The 23,229-nt window shown below is 40.2% G+C and overlaps 1 protein-coding gene across 3 annotated transcripts in view; it reads left to right on the top strand.

Moving 5' to 3' along the window:
* Window positions 1-23,229, top strand: part of Abca12 (ATP binding cassette subfamily A member 12) — a 224,706-nt gene that overhangs the window by 173,514 nt on the left and 27,963 nt on the right. For all 3 annotated transcript variants that reach the window (XM_060368592.1, XM_060368591.1, XM_060368593.1), the window contains 13 exons: window positions 4,939-5,268; window positions 6,422-6,491; window positions 6,577-6,711; window positions 7,520-7,675; window positions 8,611-8,797; window positions 11,302-11,520; window positions 12,528-12,724; window positions 13,767-13,927; window positions 15,840-16,076; window positions 16,921-17,071; window positions 19,233-19,485; window positions 19,957-20,043; window positions 20,934-21,027. In XM_060368592.1, coding sequence (XP_060224575.1) covers window positions 4,939-5,268; window positions 6,422-6,491; window positions 6,577-6,711; window positions 7,520-7,675; window positions 8,611-8,797; window positions 11,302-11,520; window positions 12,528-12,724; window positions 13,767-13,927; window positions 15,840-16,076; window positions 16,921-17,071; window positions 19,233-19,485; window positions 19,957-20,043; window positions 20,934-21,027 — 2,277 coding nt within the window. The remainder of the gene's footprint in view (window positions 1-4,938; window positions 5,269-6,421; window positions 6,492-6,576; window positions 6,712-7,519; window positions 7,676-8,610; window positions 8,798-11,301; window positions 11,521-12,527; window positions 12,725-13,766; window positions 13,928-15,839; window positions 16,077-16,920; window positions 17,072-19,232; window positions 19,486-19,956; window positions 20,044-20,933; window positions 21,028-23,229) is intronic.

The following is a 23,229-nucleotide window of genomic DNA, read 5'->3' as shown; positions in this document are numbered from 1 at the left end:
TATGCCATGGTTTTCTGAAAGCTTGAATTCACACCTCAAACCTTAATTGGGTTGCAGGGTCTTTTCTACCTTGTATGTCTCAGGTTCCCGAGCCTCCAAAGTGGATCTTTAAAGAATAAAGGACGACTTTGAAGTAGAAAACTGTGGTAGACACTGAGCTATTTGCCACTTCAAAACAGACACCTAACTCAAACAGGTTACTCGTGAGAGAAGCCACACATGTACTTGTGCATATGTGCCTATAAACGCTTGCGTGTTCGTACGTGTATTTCACACTCATCGCTTTGTTTTGTGTTAGCGCGCAATGCTGTCTGACTGCATCTGTGTACGCCACCCAAAATAACAGAGCATAGGCCTTCCTCAGCAGCAGAGATGAAAGGCATATTTTTAACAGTGGACCATTTCTTTGGGCCAGCTCTGTGCTGTTACTTGGTAGGCGACCACTTTCAAGTTCTAACCACATGACCACAAGGGTCAAAGTTACCTAAGGGGGAAAAAAAATCACTCAACTTGGAAATCAGAGCTCGAAGCTTTGAGTCTTCCGGTTCTGCTGGTCACCTTCGCTTGAGCCTCATCTCTAAACTCTTTTCCTCCTAGAGAATTCAATCATTACAGTAGTTACAGAACATAGACACGTCAGAACAGAGGAGATTTTCAGTTACCTATGTTACTTATCTTTTTTTCTTACCAATTTTAAGATATTGGCCCCCTCTTCTAAAAAGCCTCTGAAATCAGGATGCATTTGATACAGTGTCATGACTTATTCAGCAGTAATTTTTTGGGTGTTATGCGAATCAGTGTCGAGTCTTTAAAACAGTGGTGCCCTGCCCTCCTAGGAACACAGAGTATTGAGCTGATTGATCAAAGGTGTGTGCATGGGATGTCCCCAGTGTCCCCAGCGTAGCTTCTTCACGGCCCTCGTTTCACAGCCCTGTGTGTCCAGGAAGTGAGAGATGACCTGCTGAAGGCTATGAGCCTAGTTAATCACTGTGGTCTTCAACAGGAGTGTCTCAACTTCCACCCAACCCTCTTCTAAACCACCGCTGCCTTCCTTCAACAGTGAAGAATTTTAATATGTGTTGAGGATGAAGATTGTCAGTCTCTTTGGCTACAAGATACATGAAGCCACTTTCCAATGCCATGGTTTTATATTCAGTTAAAGTATAAAAGTACCCATATCCTGCTTCTTTTTTATTCAAACTAAAACACAAAGGTTAAAAAAATAGCATTTTACTTCTTGCTTTCTATCAATATTTTTAAATTGGGGCAGGAAAACCTATTTAGGTGTACCTCATTGAAATCATTAGTATTTGACTTTTATGATGTGCCTCTGAGAAATCTCCTTTACTTTGAAAGGAGCACAAATATTAATAACCAGTAAGTCAAATTTTGAAATTACACCTTAAAATACTTTTAAAATGCCCTTCATGAATTTTATCCTACATTTTGTGCTTTTAACAATTAAAATATTACAGCTATTAAATGTTAATTTTATAACATTTTTTTCCCTTTGAATCAGGGGAAAAAAAAGTGTAGCCCTGACTGTCCTAGAACTCACTTTGTAAAACTGGCTGGTCTCAAACTCAGAGACCCACCATGCTTCCTGAGTGCTGGGATCAAAGGCATGCACCACCATGTCTGGCCAAAAAAAAAAAAAAACAACAATCACATTTTTAAATGTGTGTGTGTGTGTGTGGTGTGTGTGTGTTTTCTGAGCTAGCTGAAAGATACATTGCTGGGACTTTCTATTCATCAGGAGACAAACTTTGGAGTTTTCCTGTCAGTTCAGACAGACAATCTGAGATATCTATGAGTTACTACCAAGAACACGAGTCCTTAGTACCATAGGGCTGCATATTTAACGCCTTTTATGTTTTCATAGCACACATCATATTCTTACTATCAGGAATTCAGAACATTCCCAATAATAATAATAGTCACAGCATCCTTTTTAATCTTGAAAAAATTTAGATATACATATATAATCTATTGTTAAGAAAATTAATTTTGAAAAATGTCATTATTCCTAATGACTGAGTGCTTGGCCTACAGTTGAACTGGATGACACTGCTCACAAGCAAGCACATGAATATTTGTGTCTTGCCTTTCTGTATGAGCATTAGCCTCTGAGCAGAAGAAACCTTTCAGGAATGTAGCAACACGTTCCGACAAATTCCTCTGGACCCTCTTTCTTAGTGACTACTGTAACTGGGCCAGCTTTGACCACTGTGTACCAAGGTTTTTCCAGTTATCAGATATTGATGAATTGCGCTGGCAGGTTAGGGAGGCTTGGGACAGGTGACTCTTTGATTACAAAGCTGGCACCTGACATCTGCCACTTTGAGGAGGAACCAGTGGCATCAAGAAAGTGCAGCCAGCCATTCTCTGTGGGCCATCTTCCATCCACAACTATGGTCTTCTTTGCTGCCACCGCGTTGGCAGCAACTCTAGATGATTTATGGATGACTCGTGTGCTCGCAGGGCCCTTTCTCGTTATGAATACAGCTGTCCTCATGGCATAAAAATCCTAAAGTTTCATACCGAACTTTCATGCTAGAGTGTTCAACTGTGAATACTTCAGGGAGAACCCAGCTCGGCCTGTTTCTGTGAGAAGTGTAATAACCAGTCTCAGAGTTAGCAACAAGAATCACACATTGAGTTTAAAAGACTTCTAATTATTGTGATAACCACCCTCACTGCTGGTTGTGAGGCTTACCAAATTGTCTTGTAATAAATCTACAGTTGGAAAATATTCTAGAACCATGAGGACTTTAAACTGGGACTGCTGGTCTTCAGGGGAGAGAAGAAGATTCAAATTTACATGATGTATACTTTATTTCATGGCCTTGTTGTAGCTTAGATCTGTGATATTTACCTTAGAAAATATAGCAGCATTGTTTCTTACTCATATGCATTGCAGTCGGGGGGGAGGGGTTTTGTTGTTGTTGATTTATAGCACACGAAAGACTAAATAGTGTAGTTACACGTGTACAAGGTGGTCATGTTCAAGCATCCATAAGTAACTAATTATCAAAATAAAAACAACACCCGGTGCAGATAAAAAGAGCTTGCACGTCAGAATCATGCTGGGATTGATACGTATCTCTGAAGTGCAGCCATCATAATGCAATAATTTCTTAAATTTAGAGAGAAATATGGGCAGAAATTCTGGAGTGAAATCAGTGAGTTTTGCTTCTTCTTCGTCTTCTTCTTTTATTTTTTTAAAATAAAAAAATGCAATTCTGTTTTCAATAAAAACAAGCCTTGCAATTAGGGGAAACTTTCCATGGTGAATCTTAATCTCTTCACTTTGACCCCTTCCCTTATTCCTATGGAAACACTGATGAGTCTTCATTGCAGAAGGGGTGGGGCTGAGGAGGAGGAATAGAAGAAGGTAAAGGGGGAGGACAAAGTGAAGAGGAGAAGTCACTGGCTTTTTCTCCGTGGTGATTAGCTTAAGGCCCACTGCTTAGACTGTTGGCAGGCAGGTAGCCGTCTCCATGGTAACAACAAGAGCAAGCAGAGTTATCAAATGTGATAAGTTGGGGGAAAAAAACCTAGAAGGCTAACTTTGCTATACTGGCTTGTAGAATAAAGTAACTAGTGCAATATTATTGTTATTTTATAGACAGGATTAAGAGAGAAAGAGAGATTAAAAATTATTTATTCAATAAAAATACTAGGCTACAAATGGAGCATTTTTATTATTTTAAAAATGTGACATTAGATTTATAAGCTCAATATTAATCATAAATTGTTAAAACTGGAAACTGGAATATCAGGTTACCCCAGTGTTCCACTCGTACCAAACTTTAGGCAGCTGGGGTCGAAGGGGGACGGTGGTCATCTGGCTGTTTTGCATTCGTGCACAAGCCAACCAGATAATCTGATGGACTGTCTCAGCCCTGAGGATATCTCTGAGTCAGAAATGAACCTTAGCTGAGGAACTGACATCTCAGATACCTGGGCTCATCGTGGATGTTTGAATGCTTTTTTTTTTTTTTTGTAAAAGAAGACACTAAGACTGACACAGACTGTCCGTTGATGTTAGGTGATGTTAGGGATGAGGAGATTGTTAGAAAAAGCAGATGGTTATCCTTTAAACTCTCCTGTGTTAAGCAGTAAGGATTCACATCTATTCTGTATTTCTCGTAATAGCAGAAGCAATAGTTGGATTGTTCATTAAGGCTTATTAAAAATACATCGGCTTTTATTATTTCAATGCATACATTGAAATTGAAGTAACACTATGTGTCGCTTTTTACCAGACTGATATATTTACACCGAAGCAAATGTCAAGTTCATGCTGTAAAATAATAAAAGAAACGCCATAAATTTGATGTCCTATTCTAAATCATGTTAATCTAGAGAAGTCAGCTACATACCAGTTTCAAAACTAGGACTATAATGTACATAAAGAGGTGTGTGTGTGTGTGTGTGTGTGTGTGTGTGTGTGTGTGTGTGTGTTGCAAAGGATTGAACTCAGGACCTCTGCAGCTAAGGAAGTGCTTTATACTTACTTATTTATTTTCTCGGAGAGAGACAGAGACCGAGGGACCAGGCAGGTGCACCTGTGCTGTGGCACATGCATTTGAGGTCGGAAGATGACCTCCAAGAGTCAATCATTCTTGCCATCTTCTGAGCTCTAATGTCGAATCCAGGTCATCGGCTGTGCAAGCAAGTGCCTCTGTCCGCTGAGATATCTCACCAGTCCTAGAAATGTGTGTTTGTATTTGTAAGAAAGGTGTTCTCCAGTGGAATCATTGTCTATGCTGGAATGCCACCTTGAGAGCATATAATCTGAGTGGAACTGGTACAAAGAATTCATATAAATTGTTCCATATAAGAGGAGACTCTTGGACATTCTGTCATAATACAGAAGTAATTGCTACTTGGATTTCTGCCAAAGAAGCAGCTAACTCTTCCTTCTTCTTCCAGTACATGAAGATGATGGGCGTGAACTCCTGCAGCCATTTCTTTGCCTGGCTTATAGAGAGTATTGGATTTTTATTGGTCACTATTGTGATCCTCATTGTTATACTCAAGTTTGGCAATATTCTCCCCAAGACAAATGGCTTCATTTTGTTCCTGTACTTTTCGGACTACAGTTTCTCAGTGATTGCCATGAGCTATCTCATCAGTGTTTTCTTCAATAACACCAACATTGCAGCTCTGATTGGAAGCCTCATCTATGTCATTGCCTTTTTCCCATTTATTGTCCTGGTTACGGTGGAGGATGAACTGAGCTACGTTATAAAAGTATTCATGGTAAGTCAACTGTTGGAGTGCATCCTTGTGTGACTCTTTCCCTTCATTTACAGATAGAGTCTCAAGTTGCCAGTTTACGTATATAATTAAAAATTAAGTGGTAGAGCTGGGATACAAGTGAATGTATAAAATTATTTAAAAATAAAAAATATTAAAAAATTTTAAAAAAACATAAAAACAAAACCAAAAAAAAAGTTAAGTGGTAGCCAAATAAATGTAACTCTTCTAATAATAGAGTTTTTCTACTTGCCCTCTACTCTGAAAGGAAACATCCCCCCTCCCCTCTTCCCCCCGCAGCTTCTGTAACCATTAGTGGTGCTGTTGCGCTATGGTTCCTGAACGGTTAAAATACTGTTCGCCATGTTTTAGAGCTCATCAAGAATTCTGACTCCTCTGGTTCAAATCTTCAAAAATTTCAGAACTTCTTGTGTTAGAACCATTCCCATGTATAAAAAGCCCTCATGATTTTCTTGAGTAACACATAACCTGCGGGGAAAGTGATGGAGGCATTGATTTCATATGCTCAGATGTGGATTCTTTTCTGCTTTTTCCTAGTTCAGAAGCACTACTTTGAGAACTAAGAGGACTGCATTTAAAATTCAGAAAGCAGAGCACTTCCCATCATATTAGGGCTTTACTGCTCATAGACATAGATCTGGATGAATAACTTTAGGTCAACACTGACTGCTCTAGGTTTAAACAAAACTTAAATGATTAATTTGTAGTGGTTATCAATATTAACCAATAAAATATTTTAGTATGTTCTCATTCATAATTTTATCACCTGAAATAAATTTTAAAACATTTTTTGGCCCTGATATCAATTAATTTGAATATTCACACTCTATTACTCTGTCCCTACCTTATAAATTTCTGAGCAACATTTAATAAGCTTAAACATATGTTTTGGATTTTTAAAAGACATTCTTCAAGTTTGTCACCTTTTTCTTTTTCCCTGTCTCTGTCTTTCTTTGTCTTTGTCTTTGTCTCCCTGTCCCTCTCATTGTAGAATTTTTGGCAGGAAATTGCAGTATTTTAAAATAGACTTAGAGAGCAAGCATCTATTTGTTCTATATGTCTAACATTTTAAGCATTTTGAGACTCTCTCGGTGAAATCTACTGGAACTATCACCACTGTTCATTTTCTTCCTAGAGTCTGCTGTCCCCAACAGCATTCAGCTATGCAAGCCAATATATTGCCCGATACGAAGAGCAAGGTGTTGGTATGTTCAATTTCTTGGAAACAGGGTTTTATCTCTAACTGTGATGTGTGTCAAGAAAGAATAAACACCTGTGTTCAATTTCTAGGTCTTCAATGGGAAAATATGTACAGCTCCCCTGTTCAGGATGATACTACCTCATTTGGCTGGCTGTGCTGTCTAATCCTAGCAGATTCTTTCATTTATTTCTTTATTGCTTGGTACGTCAGGAACGTCTTCCCAGGTAGGAGCCTGCATAGATGCTCCTTGTGGTTGTTATCACTGTAAATCAGCCAATATGCGTGCACTAACAGATTGCTGTATGCAGTCACTGAGACAGTATATTAAAACCCTAAATTAACCAAAATTTTCAGATTAAGTATGTGGCTGTGTTCCCTCTCTTGTAGTCTCATTAAAGACAGGGTAAATTTAAAATCGTGTGATGGTATCAGGCCCTGCCTCTCTCTCCAAATAGGAGCATGATATGTTGATAAGACAAGACCTATGTTTCTTAATTTTATAGAGAATCAGTTGCATTCTAGAACCCAGACTGGACTCCCACTTTGGATCTCAAAGTAGTTATCCTTTCTAACACTTTTAGGTGTTTTTCCACTAAATGTTACTGGCATATGTACATTTTTTTGTGGATGGGTGAATAAAATTATGTGCTTTCATTTGCACAAAATGGTTACAAAGATGACTGTCTTGAAACAGAAAGCATATCAGTGCTGGTCTGTGACTTGGGGAAGGACCAGGGAATATGCAAAGGAACCCAGTGAGAATTCTGTGGAGTTGCAGAATTATTTTAACACTGGACTATAGTGACGCTTACATTCACAAGTGAACAAAAATCATCCAACTCCACTCTTAAAATAGGTAAATTTATAGGGACTGTACTTCACTGACACCGCTTTTAAAAAGAGATGATCTGTTTGGCTCTGCTTTATAAACTCAACCCAGCTTTCGAATTCCATAAAAGGAAGCAATTTCCTGAAGCATGCACAGTGTCTGTTTAGTTAGTAATCACTCTTCCTCATGTGCTCTCATTGCAGGGACATATGGCATGGCAGCTCCATGGTATTTTCCGGTCCTCCCTTCTTATTGGAAAGAGAGATTTGGATGTGCGGAGGTGAAGCATGAGAAAAGCAACGGTCTTATGTTTACCAATATCATGATGCAGAACGCCAACCCTTCTGCCAATAAGACAAGTGAGTCAAGAGCCTGGATTGTCCTAAGAGAGATGACATTAAAAGCTGCATAGGTAGTGGATTTAGTTACACCTTTCTGGATGACAAAATTATCATCCCTTTAGTCGTGGATGTGTCTACACATATGTGTTTACACTCTTGCGGGGATTGAACTGTGCCTTCTTCTGGGCTCATTAGCTTAGTTGGTTAGCATATGTTGCTAATTAAGCCAAGACTGCGGATCCCTTTGTGGTCCAGTTAGACTCACACAGAGAAAAAATTTGCTCCTCACCCGCAGTCTGCATCCCTTACTCTAGCCATCTGCTACCAGTCATAGGAGCAACCAAGAAACAAAACGGGTAATGTAGCATAACCAGCAGCGGATGTGGGAAAAGCAGAGCAAAGCTCGTGCCTTTCTGACGGTGTGCAAGGGCTACCACCTCTATAGAGTAAAGGTGCCCTGTGTCAGTGGTGTGGGGGGCGATGCCTGAAGAAGGTAAGCATAGGAAAATTAGCTGGACTCTGTAAGCCACAGATCCGAGAAAACCTTGTTACTGTAAAACCACAACTTGCAAACATTTATTTTATAAATTGACAACATCCTTCCACATCAGAGAACAAACCTTTGGGGTTATCTCTTGAATATTTAAGATGTGTTAAGAGAGAGAGAGAAAGAGGGAGAGGGAGAGAGACCATACAATTATGATACTGTATTCGGGAACTGCTTTTTCCGAAAGACAAGGGTGATATAATAAGCCGCAGAGAATGTGGTTTTGCACTCTTGCTCACTCTGCAAGCAGGTCAGAAGGCAGTTAGAGAACACAATAAATCAGATGCGCCTAAACTCTTGAAACTTCAAGATTATGTTTATATAATCGTCAATTTCTAAAGGAAAGTCTAACCCAGCTCTACTAATTACTTATTGGCTTACAACTCTTTTCTTGGTTTCTCTCCAGGTCCTGACTGTGCGTTTCCATCCAACATTGAACCTGAACCTAAAGATCTTCAAGTTGGAGTTGCCCTTCATGGGGTCACAAAGATCTATGGCTCAAAAATAGCTGTTGATAACCTCAATCTGAACTTTTACGAAGGCCACATTACATCACTGCTGGGGCCAAATGGAGCCGGCAAAACCACAACAATGTATGTTATTTTTCGACTAAATGTCAAAGAAGGATATTATTAATCACACCTCTTTTATAAACTAAGAATTTACACAAAGAAAGCAGAGCTATTACATCCTCCAGATGGTTCAACTTGTCCATGGCAAAATGAAATCTGAGTCAGAGATTCCAAACTGTGACCTCTAAGTCCACCTTAGGCCAGTGTGGGATAGGCTGACTTGTCCCACTTGGTGCTGGCCACCCACGTGCCTTAAAATGTTTAATTCAGTATACATGCCGAATAACAGTAAGTACCCTCGGTATGTCTTAGAGCGGTGGTTCTTCAACTCCTTAGTGGCACAATCCTTTCATACAGTTTCTCATGTTGCGGTGAACCCCTGACCATAAAATTATTTTGTTGCTACTTCAAAGCTTTAATTGTGTTACTGTTATGAAGTGTAATGTAAATATCCAATAGGTGGGATAGCCAACATGGAACCCCAAGGGGGTCATGACCCCCAGGTTGAGAACCACTGTCTTACAGAGCAGCACCCTCGGCAACACAGAACATGCATACTGATACAGGGGCTGTTGGTAGGGGTCACTGTTGCTGCTCTGTTCAAACTTCGTGTGATCTCTGCATCATCCCTGGCCTGGTGTCTGTACTGCTACCTCTGTCAGTCTGTTCCTTTTATTTGTATTTCTATCCAGGCCAGGTTTAAGTCTGAGTTTGCACATCCTAAATGAACACAGATCACCATCTGCTCTGTGCTGGCCTTGATTGGTAAAGAAACAAGTAATCACCAGCATCACACAAAGTTCAAGGTCGAGAGCAGCACAGGGGCTGCTCTTTCTCTCTACCGACCGTCCTGTGTCAAGAGGCAGAGTAGATGGGAATCCCAGGATTCTTAGGCTATTTTATCGTTTGCATGTTTGCTCTGACGATGAGCCTTTGGACACCACCTGCGCATACTTGCCATCAGTGCTAAAATGCTGTTGGACTCAATCCCTTAAGGAAATATCCCTCTTGCTCCACGTTCTATTTTTAATCATCTTGAGTAAGTTCGGCAACTGTTCAAATGCTGGCATCAATATTTTTTTCTAAATAACTGGAGACAGGTGAAGTTCGTGAGAAGAGTAAACATGCAGCCTCTTATGCGTATGACCTATTAAAAGCCAGGGTTGGCATTCTAGAATACAACACTTATAAAGCATAGTCTCCAATAGGGAATAAGAGCCTGGGGGAGAAAAAAAGATAGAGAAAGTGTTTGATGAGGCTAGAATTTTAGCTGAAAATGCTCTATTTTGTTGGTCTAGATATAAACCCTTAAATATAAAAAAGGAAGCATGTTATATGTGTTTCAATGGATGTTATGAAGACATTGCATGTTACCTTGATTTCATTATTTAGTGCTAGGAGAGACAAATGAGAAATCAGGTGCTTCTCTAGACCTCCTGCAGATTACGTTATAATGGAGGTAGGAGATGATTACTAAATAACTGCTCAACTTACTAACCACTTGCAAGGCGTTGGGGTTTTCTACGTAGAAATACTTGGGCCATTCTACAGAAAGTGGTATTGAAGATGACCAAAAGTATTTTGGAAGAAGTAGGAGCATCAAGAAGCAGGCCTGTGCTGGTGCCTGCTGCCCCCTGATGGTAGCAGGTATCAGTGGAGTTAGGGGACCAAGAGCCAAAGAAGGTGCGAACGTGATTTCTGAAATACAAGTTTTGTCTCCCAAGTAGCTGGGCTAGAAGCACATTTCATTATGGCTTAATATTGTTTTTAAATGGTTCTGGTATATTAAAGTGGCATGCTAATTTTTGAACTCCATTTCAAAAAGGAAAAAGTATTTCAAAACCTTTCCACAAAGAAAGAGAGAGAGAGAAAGAAAGGAAGGAAGGAAGAAAGAAAGAAACAAAAAAAGAAAGAAAGAAAGAAAGAAAGAAAGAAAGAAAGAAAGAAAGAAAGAAAGAAAGAAAGAAAGAAAGAAAGAAAGAAAGAAAAAAAGACAGGCAAGTAGAGTTTTGTGCAAACCGTATATGAATTTATCACTAAATGGAGAAGGTAAAAAGGCATGGTTATCGTGGATAAGATCATTAGTTTAAGGATCTTGTAAAGTATCTCATGAAGATTCAGCATTGTCTTGGATTCATAGAACAAACCTGGGAGGAAAACATAAGCTCCTCCTTTGGACATAACATGGAAATTTTGCAGTCTATAAAAAGGATTCCAAGGAAACACAGTATGTTCAAGGAGGGAGTGTACTTTTAACTAAAAAGGCCCCTCAGTGTTAGCATTACCACTGCCACCACCATTGTGCAGTGTTTACGCAACACCATAAATAACCAAAAGCTTAAAAGTCAGTTTCATTTTTTCATCCCCACTTAATTCCTTTTTATTTGACAGCCTGCCTTCACTTAGAGAGGCAACCTCCCTCCCCACAACTCTCCGCTCTTTTGCTAACACATGAATTATATTTGGTCTCACTATCTAGCTTGAGTGATTGGTCCACACCTAATTTATCACATCTTCATTTCCAGCTCCATGCTGACTGGGCTGTTTGGTGCCTCAGCAGGTACTATTTTTGTATATGGAAAAGATATCAAGACAGACCTGAATACTGTTCGGAAAAACATGGGAGTCTGCATGCAGCATGACGTCTTGTTCAGTTACCTCACCACCAAGGAACACCTTCTCTTATATGGCTCCATCAAAGTTCCTCACTGGACCAAAAAGCAGCTCCATGAGGAGGTTAAAAGGTGAGTTAAGCCAGAAACAAGAACATGACTTGTTAGCGAGGACATACACCTTGTTGGTCAAGCTCTGGTAGCAATAACAATAGGAAATGTTCTCTCACGGATGCTCTTGCTTTGCTTTCTACTTCTGGGGAAAGGTACATATTTAACATTATCATCCTTTCCCTCTAGTTATACACACATTGTTCAACACTTCCTCAGTGCCTTAAAAAAGTTGTCCCAAATCCTGTTTCACTTCTGCATGGGGACTGTACCCCAAGCTTTTTAACTGAACTTCTGGCTACCACTGTCCTCTATTCCAGCTATCCTTCTCAAAGAGCTGTCAGAATGAGCTTTGTTGACTGCAAATCAGACAATGGCATCTCTGCATCATCACCTTAAGTGGCTTTTGTCACACTTAGTATGACATCCCATAATTTCATTACCAAGGCCTACCAGACACTACATGGCCCGTCCTCCATCTCACACCTACTTTCCTTCACACTCTCAATTTACTCTACCGTGTGAACCTAAGCCTGCTCATGTCCTTGGCTATGCACAACTGACTCCCACCACAGGTCTTCTGCTTTGCTCTTCACCTAATTTACCACACCGGTCCTGAGAGCCATTCCACCTTCTCTTGGCCAAATGAACACTTTCCCATCTTTGCTCATCTCACTTTCTATTTTATTCATTGTGTGCCCCTTTCTTGAGATCATGCTTACCTATTGGGTCATTTTTGCACATTCTGGACACAATCACACACAATCTTTTTATAAAAAAAGGGTTTGTGGGTTTTTTTGTCTGGTCATTGCTTTTCTCTATGACATGATATGAAGCAAAAGAGTCCAGTGTTCTAACCATTTGTTAAATGAGTGGACTATATATTCTCTTGATTTTTCCTCAGTAATTATTTTTATGACAATAATTAGATGATAAATGATAATGAACCATTTCGTGTTATCAGTACTGCACTGAAGACATATTCATTGACTAGTGAACACAATAGCACCATTCATTATTCTTTGAAGGACTTTAAAAGACACTGGACTGTATAGTCATCGCCATAAAAGAGTTGGAACATTGTCAGGAGGAATGAAGAGAAAATTGTCCATATCCATAGCTCTCATTGGTGGGTCAAGGGTCGTGATTCTGGATGAACCATCTACTGGAGTTGATCCGTGTTCTCGTCGAAGCATATGGGATGTCATATCCAAGAACAAAACAGGTATGAGTATTTTTTCATAACTTCTCCATGGAACAGTCATAACTCTACCCTTGGGGTTCCACAAAATCAAGTTGAAGCTTTTCTGTGTAAACATAATACCCGTTAAATGTTGGGGTGCGGGACTCTTTCGTTCCTAAGATTTCTTGGTGAAATTTTAGGGACCATGAGTTAACACCCATCCAGTACTCACTGTGAGTTGAACTTTTTTTTTTTTTTTTTTTCACATAAAGATTTAGAAAGTTTTTTTTTTTTTTTTTCAATACAGTTTATTCAGGAACATTGAACAATCCTCGGACCCCGGGGAAAGCAAGCCCACAGCTTAAATAGCCTCTGGGTAGCCAACCCAGGCGTGCCACGGGGGCAATGCAGATAGGTCCACATACATGGAAGCAAGCCAGATCCTCGGCCTTAGCCAAATGTGGAGTTGTTCGTGACAGAGAGCACTGAACTTAATGGGCCTTTTTGGGAGCACGTAGATCCAACAGTAGTTCCAAAGCCTGGCTAGGGAAGCATGAATCAAATTAGAGATACCAAACATACACAAATGAAAATAAACCCAAAACAGACTAAATAAGCGCTAACAGGATGTGATGCAGAGAAGTAATCAAACTGGAGAGGATTAATCACAGAAGAATATTCAAAAAGTCTTTGAAGTTGCTGGGTTGTTTTTTTGTTGTTGTTATTGTTTTTTTTGTTCATAGCGAAGGAAGGAGAGAGAGCAAGAGTGAGAGAGTGCACACTGAAACAATGGAGGCAAAACTGTGACAAATGAGAAAAAGTGGCTGATGCCCACAGAAAATGATGGACATTAGCTATAAAGCTTAACATGTACCTGCTTGCTGCCAAATTTCATAGAGGACACACTACTGTATATTCAATAGCAGCCTTCTGGGTTTCCCTTTGATCATTACGGGGGTTTGCTCACCTCAATTAACACCACTCTTGTCCTCAGAAATCCCAGGATTTACTCTTGCTGATTCTGCTCAGTGGGGCCTTGTATCCTCATTTTTCATTCTATGTTATTCCCGACTGTATTTTTAAGCCAGAACAATCATTCTGTCGACACATCACTTGGACGAGGCTGAAGTGTTGAGCGACCGCATTGCCTTCCTGGAACAGGGTGGGCTCCGATGCTGCGGCTCACCATTTTACCTCAAGGAAGCTTTTGGGGATGGCTACCACCTCACACTCACCAAGAAGAAGGTTTGTATGAGAAAGCGCGCTGTATTGCGGGGTCGTGAGTTAAGTGTTTCAATGTGGTGGAGAAAAGTTCTCTCCAGCTCACTGCTACAATTCATCAACATGCTGTCTTATGTGGTTCTGAAATCTCAACAAGTGTGTTGATTAGTAACTCCAGATTTCTGCCCCCTTCTTAAGAGCATCTGATTCAGTAGGTCTATGTTAGACTTCCAGAATTTCCTAAAGGTCCGGTACTTTCCCATTTGTTACCAATGCTGTTGGGCACTGTGCAAAATGGTGTCCTTCTAAAGGTTACTGATGGGCTGCCAGCTTTTTTTGTTTTGTTTTGTTTCCCCAACAATTCAGCTTCTGCCGAGATTTTAAATTCTCTGGCTTAGAGAAATCAAATGAAGAGCACATCTGAAGTAATTTCTTCGCTGAAAACTGACCCAGATAATCTTCTGAGTGATGCTATATCCAAGTTATCTTGGCATGGCTTCCAAAATATAATAAGCAGTTCAGGCTTGGGAGGTTCTTTCCTTAGATCCCTCACCTACTTCCACTTTTGTGAGTGTTATTTCCCATTTTCATAAATAATGTTTTCATTAATTCCTGAAGCATTTCATACCGTGTAATCTGATCACATTCATTCCCGACCTCCTCCCATATTTAACTCTCTCTATCTCCCCCTTCCTACCCACCCAACTTTAGCTTGTTTTCCCCTTCTCCGTGTCCAGTTTGTGTTACCCAATGACTTTGAAGGAGCAGGGACCTGCCATGAGTGTGGGGAACTTACTTAATAGACATCACATCATTAAACCAAACTCCCCCTCTCCCAGCAGCAAATGGGATTTGCTCTTCCCAGCTAGCGACGGGGTGTCCATGCTAGGACTGTGTCTGGCTGGAGCTAGAGTAGATCTTGTGCATGCTGTCCCAATCTCTTTCTATATGTGCAACTGCCCTGTTGTATCCAGAAAACACTGTTTTCTTGAAGTCATCCACTACCTCTGTCTCTTGCAGTCTTTCTGCTTCCTCCTCCTTGAAGTTCCCTGAGCCTTTTCAGGGGAAAGGTATGATATGTGCATTCCATTTACAGCTGAACACTCCGTAGTCTCTTTTTCTCTGCACATTGATCAGGTGGGGGTCTCTGTGTTAATTATCATCTACTGCAAGAACCTTCTCAGATGAGACTTGTGACATGCACTGTTTCTTGGGTATAGCAATAAGTCAGTAGGAGCCATTTCAATAAAAGTTTCTGTCTTAATAAGCTGCCTATTTCTACTCTAGGCCTAACTGAAAAGGCATGAATGTTTTTCCTCCATTCCCCTCCCAGTGGCTGCTGGAATTTTCATCTAATCTGTACTACATTTTCTTTTAAACTCTAACAAAATTATCCTTGAGCTTCAAAAACAAAAATAACAATAATTAACCATTACATTCAGAAATTCATATAGCAGGGTATATTGTGCTGAATGGCGTACCTGAGCATTATTTTAGGCACCTGGAGCTGCATCGGTGAATTCACGATATGAGCTCCATGTTCTGGCTTCACAGACTTTGATGGAATGCGAAAAATGCAGATGTTATTCTCAATGTGTAAATTACTTCACATACTATCAATTAGTAAACGATAAATGACATGGAATATTTATTTCTATAAACATACACAGACATAAGCCGGGGATGGGAAAGGAAGTGTCAGGAGCTGTTGAGAGAACGGGGTGTGTTGGCTGCCTGGGTGCAGAGAGCCTTGGAGAGGGCTTCTACCATATAGCAGCAATTGACACTCAGAGCCGCCACCGCTTGAAAGCAAAGGAGGGGAAGGCGGGTGGTGGGTGAGAGGATGCAGTTAGCAGCAATGTGGCTTGTAAGCCCCGGAGCGATGGCATGTGCCCTGACTCAGGAGAGCTCACACGCCTTTCCTTTTCGTCCACAGAGTCCGAACCTAGACACAAATGCCATCTGTGACACGGTGGCAGTGACAGCAATGATCCAGTCACACCTCCCCGAAGCCTACCTCAAGGAGGATATCGGGGGAGAGCTTGTATACGTGCTGCCTCCGTTTAGCACCAAGGTCTCAGGAGCTTACCTGTCACTCCTGAGAGCTCTGGACAGGGGCATGGGCAAACTGAACATCGGCTGCTACGGCATCTCAGACACCACCGTCGAAGAGGTGCGAGGACGCCTCCTCCCTGCTTGTCCCTTTTCTGCTCATTTACTTACTCGCTTGTGCGTTCATTATTTATTCATTTACCTATTAATTTTTTTTTTTTAATTTGAAGTGCTGGAGATCAAACCCAGCTCTGTGGACATAGGGAAGCGTTGTACCTCTGGACTCTATCCGTGCCACATTTTTGTTTATGTCCATGTTTGTGTGTGTGTGTGTGTGTGAAGGGAGTGCAGGAGTTCACATGCATTCTTATCCTCATGCCTGTGGTAGTCATTGGACAATGCCTTGGATCATTTCTCTTTGCTTTTTGAAACAAGGTCACAAATTAGCCTGGACCTCAGCCTAGACTGGCTGTCGAGTGAGCACCAAGGAATCAGGCTTTTGTATGTGGTTTCTAGGAACGGAACTTCAGGCCTCATGATACTGGACTGACGGAGCTCTCTCCCTGTCCCCACCCCCCATTCACTACTTTATTTACTGGTGCGCACAGGACTTTCTCTGCCCTTAGAGACGTGAATGTTTTGTTTTGTTTTTTTTTTTTCTAATTAAAGGGAAAAGTATTTTTAAATAAATCTATCACAAAATCAGAAAAACTTAAAACTCTCAGTACCGTTCTAACGAAAAGATTGATTTCTAAGAAGAAAAAGGTTGGTTTTTTTCCTCCACACTTTTCATTTTTAAAAAAACAAGAATGACCAGCTTTTATATGTAAAAAAAAAAATGTTCTCTTGATGCCAGTTGGGAATAGATGTCTCAATAAATGTGATAATCATTCAAAACCAAAGCCAAGGTCCTAAGAGATGCGTGGCTTTTATGTTCATGAGGTGATCTGGCCTGTCTTTTCTAGGTCTTCCTGAACTTGACGAAAGATTCACAAAAAAGTGGTGCCATGAGTCTGGAGCACTTGACCCAAAGGAAAGTGGGGAATCCCAGCGCCAATGGCACCTCAACACCAGATGACCTGTCTGTGAGCAGCAGCAACTTCACAGACAGAGACGGTACAACCTTCATTTGCATATTTTGTTTATTTATTTATTTTTATAGATGACATAACTGGAAATACAGAGGCACAGATCTTTAGGGAATTCAACTTGAAAGTTTCTTTTAAAATTGGCAATCCTAGTACATAATAACATCCTTCAGTATACAAAGTATTCGTTACAGGGGGTCAAATTCTCCCTTTCATACACTCCCCGTGAAAGGGAGTCAATCATGGGAAATGCCTTTGACAGGTGATGAGGCTCTTTCGTCATCAGAAGTGATTCTCTGGATGCAACTTCCTGTAATTTTCAGAGAGGTGCTTCACAAGTCAGGATTCTTCCTGCAATCAGGGCTGTGCAGGGACGGACATGGTTATCTCGTCATTAGGTGCTTACACGTAAGAGTGAAATCATGCAAAATAAAGTTGTTTTTTTTTTTAAATCATTCCTCATTGGGAAAGGTGTCTAGCTTTTAGCCTCCTCCAACTCTGATTCATTCAGAGAACAGAAAAATGCTGTGCTTGGGGCAAAGTCTTTGAACTGATTAAGTTAGAGCTGCCTGAAGGTTAGTATCTGCATTTAAATGCTTTGTCTTCAGCTTTTCACATGGAATATGTTTGAAAAAAAAATCACATTTTTTACACAACTTTGAGAGGTTAAGTTCTTTTAAATCTAGCTTCTGTTGTCACTTCGTCTCTCTCTGGCAGTTAATTTATACCCCGGACACACGATTTACTTAAGGAAGCATGTAGTAAAATGACATATGAATTATGGAGTAGTCATTTCAATAGTTTGCTTAAAGTGGGAACATCTCTAGGAGACGAACTTTTAATTAAACATTTGCCTGTCCCCAAAACTCAGGAAAGCTCATCTCTGTTGTTTGTATAGTTCTGGAATTTGTGTCTCATCTGTCCTCCACTTTCTCGTTTATCATCTGTTGGGGAGTAGGATTGTAGGATCTGAGAAGTTGAGGGCTTTGATTTGAGAGTGGTCACCTGCTTCTGTGTATTTGCCTCAGTCTTTTCTTTTTCTCATAATTTGAAATTATTCTTCATTTGCAATGTTCCCCTCATTGACATTATCTTTGAGGAAGCACATTTACTCTAGTTTGATACACCTGTAAGTCATCCACATGTAATTTCTCAAGAAACAGAAAAGCATGCTAATTAAGTCAAAATATTCAGCTCCTTGTACAATTCCCTTTTGCAGAGATATGAGTTTGCATTTAAACTTGTTCTCTCTGTTTAATTGGAATTCATTTTAAATTAAGCAGCTTTGTATTTTTTCTCTTATCAGCTAAATGGAGATCATGATTTTTGGGCTGCATGATTTGGGATGGGGAATTTTAAACATACACAGAGTTGGTGGGTACCATTGTCCTATCACACGTGAAAATGAGTGGTGGCAGGTCTCTGACAGAATGCTGCGTTTGAGTCTGCTTTTGGGGGAAGCTGCTGGAATGGTTAGCCCAGGGAGCATCAGTGGTCACCATGGCTTCCATGGCTCTCAAAGAGTTTTCTCAGGTGGGGGGTGGGTAGCAGACAAGTTTCCAGTGATTTCTCTATGGATATTCTAGAGCTGAAAGTGGAGTCCTGAAAAGCCATAATCATTCCTAATTTTTAAAGAGAGCATAATGAATACATGCTTGAATCACAATTACATCTTGAAGAAGGTTTCCTTTCCCTTGAACTTCACATTAGAAATTGAAACAACCAAACTAATAGTTTCTGCTATTAGTAGGGGCCAGTTCTTACACTAGGCTGATACTTTATTTATATTATTTTAATTCAGTCTTGATGAGACTATTTCCTATTTATTCAAAATTAATGAGTACATATTGGGTCTGCATTGAGACTTTGGAGTAAGGAACGGGCTCCTTTACAAAATTCAGAATCATTAACTTTACCTTGTAAAATTACTATACATATGTATTTTAACTGGTGCTAGTGAGTCATAATTTTCATAACTCACTTGTATTGAGCTGTATATGAGGCATATATTGTGATCCTTGATTTATGGAGATATTAGACATGGATTGCTGAACGTTCAGGCTGAATACTGAAAACAGAAGCTTCTTTAATGACGGCATGGTGCCATTGGCCTGTGGCTTCTGAAGTTGTTTTGTGACTTGATTTTAGAGGTTTCCTGGAACCTCATCACATCTCTTGTCCTTCCTCAGACAAAGTCCTGACAAGAAGCGAGAAGCTGGATGGCTTTGGACTGCTACTGAAGAAGATAATGGCCATTCTCATTAAGAGGTTCCACCACACCCGCAGGAACTGGAAAGGCCTCATCGCCCAGGTCATTCTCCCCATTGTCTTTGTCGCCACCGCCATGGGCCTTGGCACACTGAGAGATTCCAGCAACAGTTATCCCGAGATCTTGATCTCGCCATCCATTTATGGGACCTCCGATCAGACAGCCTTCTACGCGTGAGTTACTTTCTGACAAGACTTTCCACAGTGATTCTAGAGTCTATAAAGAAAAGTGTTTGGGAGCCACAGCACTTAATTCTGCTAAAGAAATGGGCAATTTCTCTGCCTAATAACTTCTTAAGAGGATTTACATGCATCTACACATAAAGTCAGAGTAATGCTTACTTTTAGTGGCTAGACTTTACTCATATGTGATGGCTAAATCTGTGTCATAGGAGAACATCAGGGAGCAAAACCTGTGTCTTTCATAGATTTTTTTGCATCGATAGGGTAGATGTACCTCAGTGCTAAAGCACATCTGCAATATAAGTGTAGGCCTTGAGTTGACACCCCAATGGAAGAGAAGAGGAGGAGAGCCGGGGAGGCAGAGAAGTAGGAAGAGAGGGAGGGAATGGAAAAAGTCTTGTAGTTAGCTTAATTCATGCCTTGCAGTTATTAATGATGAGTCCACGCTGCTTGATGTTGCAGGAATTTTGATCCAAGCACAGATGCCCTGGTGTCAGCTCTATGGAACTTCCCTGGCATTGACAACGTGTGTTTGAGTACTAATGACTCGTAAGTTGTACTTCTCCTTTCTTCTTCGCAGCATTCTAGCTTGTGTGAGCATGAGTGGGAATGCATGACGTGTATGTGTGTGAATTTTCTGGAAAAGAATAATACATTGCTAGAAAGTCTGTATCTAACAGATTTCCATCTCTTTCTCTTTATTCATTCCTTACAATGCTATGCCATCATAATAAACATGAGATTCCTTACATTTGCTCATCTCTTGTGTTAACAGTTATGTTTTATGATCACAACATTAGAGTGACATTGTTAATACCACTCTATTGACTTAGAGATTTATTTATTTTTATTTTATGTGTATACGTGTGCTCCTGCATGCATATGTGTGCACCATAGGCACACCTTGTGTCCACAGAAGCCAGAAGAGGGTTGTTGGATCCGTTGGAGCTGGAGTTACAATTGGTTGTGAACTACCGATGTGGATGCTGGGAACTAAACCCAGGTCATTTGCAAGAGCAGCATGTTCTCTTAACCACGGAGCCCTCTCCAGCCCCATTAACTTCTTTACAGACAAAGAAACTAGGAGACAAAGGGACTAAGAATATTTATCTAAGGAAGTCTAAATTATACAATGAATAGGTAACCTGAGACCTAAGGCTTCTGACTCGACTTCTGGCATTTTCATATATATATATGCAGTTCCCACACCCACTAAACACCAAATGTAAACCACTAGTGCAATGCAAAATCAGAGTATGAAATGCCAGTCAGTTACACCCAGGCCTACACACCTGAATTTAATGCCAACTACTTGTTTAAATGCTCCCATATAGCATGAGAACAGGTGTGTGTACACACACACACACACACACACACACACACTCACACACACACCACATACACACACACCTCACTCCAGTATCATTTTTTGTTTACAGGCAGTGTTTAAAAAAAGATGAGCTGGGGAAATGGAACACAAGTGGAGAAGCCATTGACAACTTTGGTGTTTGCTCCTGTTCAGACAATGTCCAGGTAAAAGAGAATTCAGTTTCAGTAAAATTTGTGAGGTGGGGAGGGGGGAGGGGGAAGGGGAAGGGAACAGAAGAGAATAAATAGCAAAACCTGAAAGATCTATCCAGGTTAGCAAAGAGTCAGTATAATTTCATTTTATGGAAGGTAGTAGCTCAAAAGCTATGGGCCTGGGCAGCTCAAAAAATATTGACTTTGAACTTCAGGTCACTGTTTTAAATCTGACTCAAGACAAATTTCCAGAGGTAGAAGATGGTCTTTGCAGAAACCAACTGAAAATGAATCATTGGTTTCAATTCTGTTCTAGCTAGAGAGCTGTTTCACGGCTCAAAAAGTGACCGTCACTGTTGTGCTTGAAAATACAGTGGACATGCCATTCAGGCAGTCAGCTGGGAAGGTGGTCACCTCTAAGTACAGAAAAGAATTCCATGCATTCCCAGGCAACACCTGGAAAGGTTTTTGCATCAGAATTAATTTCCTGAAAATAGTAAGATTTAGCCCATAATCACTTTATCTTTATGGGTATAGATCTTTCTTTTCTAGGCTCACTACACTCTCAGGAGAACAAAGCTAACTAGGCAAGCTCAAGATTTCTTTTTGAATCACTACATATGTATCACACACGTACCATGTATCTATCAAAACAAGCATCCTAGAGGAGAGAACATTTTTAAAATTTTAAATAAAAAAAATAAAAATTAAAAATTTTAAATGAAAAAATTTGTATTGAGGAAAAGTCACTATTGGTTTCCAAGGATCACTTTATCACCATCTTCTTCCCTCATGCAGGAGTAGTCTAGCAATGTCACGTGTCATAGGATCTTAGTACAATATTAGACAATGAAAACATTTCCTGTGAGCACAGCCCATTTTGGTGTTCCCATGCAAGGTAGTAATTAACAATAAAAACTAGGGTACAACAAAGATCTTTGGAATCCTTCAGTGTTTCATGTTAGTCTCATATACCATTTAGAGAGTTTTTACTCCCTTATCTAATTTAACAACAACAACAACAACAAAAACCCTCATTATTTTGTGTGCTAGCTAAATAAATAAGTTGCTAGCACCTAAACTGTTCTTTTGGGGATGGTAGCGATTTGCAGGGAATATGAGAAGGAGGCTCCCGAACAGAAGGGGTTCTGTCTTCCTCTTTAGTTGCTAATTATGTGGATGTGTCCTATTTGTCAAAATTCATCAAGCAGTACCTTTATAAAACGTGTGTTTTTATATGTATAATATAACTTGATAAAAAAGAAAAGAAAAGAAAAGCTTCAGAACTTTACTGGCTACGTGGAGACAATGTCTGATTGGTTGGGAAGCCAAAGCCATTCTGGACTTTGGCCTCTAGGTAAGTGCAGCTTGTTGTGCAGAGAAATTCAGTCTTGGCCTTTCTGAGCAAACTGTGACTCTACACAGCTTCCAGGTGCTGTGACCCGCTGGCTCTGCGTCTTGGTGTGAGTGTTGAAAGAAAGCCCAGCATTGTGCTAAACTTTATCCAGAATGGGTATCACGGCAATGAACTCCAGGATCTAAGTGAGAGATAGGTTGTTATGACGTGTACAAAGCCTAGTGTGAAAAGTAGGTGTGTACATGCGCTCCAAAGCGGGGCAGAGTGGTTCACATTTGTAATTCTTGTCCTTGGGAGGTAGAAAGAAGCAACAGATCAGAATTTCAATGGACTCCTCAGCTGCATAGTAAGTTTGAGGTTGGTCTGGGCTAGAAACCCTGTCTTAAAACCCCAAATTCTCAAATAAGTATCAGGGCATGGTTGAGCATACCTTTAATCCCAGCACTCAGGGAGGCAGAGGCAGGTGGATCGTTGTAAGTTCAAGGCCAGCCTGGTCTACAAAGTGGGTCCAGGACAACCAAGGCTACACAGAGAAATCCTGTCTTGAAAAAGAAAACAACAAGAAATCCCAAATACGTGAAGAAATATAAGCTCTAGGTTTAGATGTTCCCGAAGGTCCAGAGAGATGCAACAACTCTCATTACTACATTTACTACTTTTCTGTAAGATGAAAATTAATTACAAATACATATATACATATAAGTAATATGTAAAATCTATGTGTAAACCAATATATTTAATAAAGTTCTTACTTCTAGGTTAGGTACCTAAAAAGGATAATTGTGAACTTTCAATTCACTGCTGTCGTACTGAAGAGTTTCTTATCATAATGTTATTTTTAATTTGAGGCAGATGGC

Source organism: Meriones unguiculatus, chromosome 15, assembly GCF_030254825.1.
Source record: "Meriones unguiculatus strain TT.TT164.6M chromosome 15, Bangor_MerUng_6.1, whole genome shotgun sequence".
Classification (NCBI taxonomy): domain Eukaryota; kingdom Metazoa; phylum Chordata; class Mammalia; order Rodentia; family Muridae; genus Meriones; species Meriones unguiculatus.
This window is presented reverse-complemented; position numbering and strand designations above follow the sequence as displayed.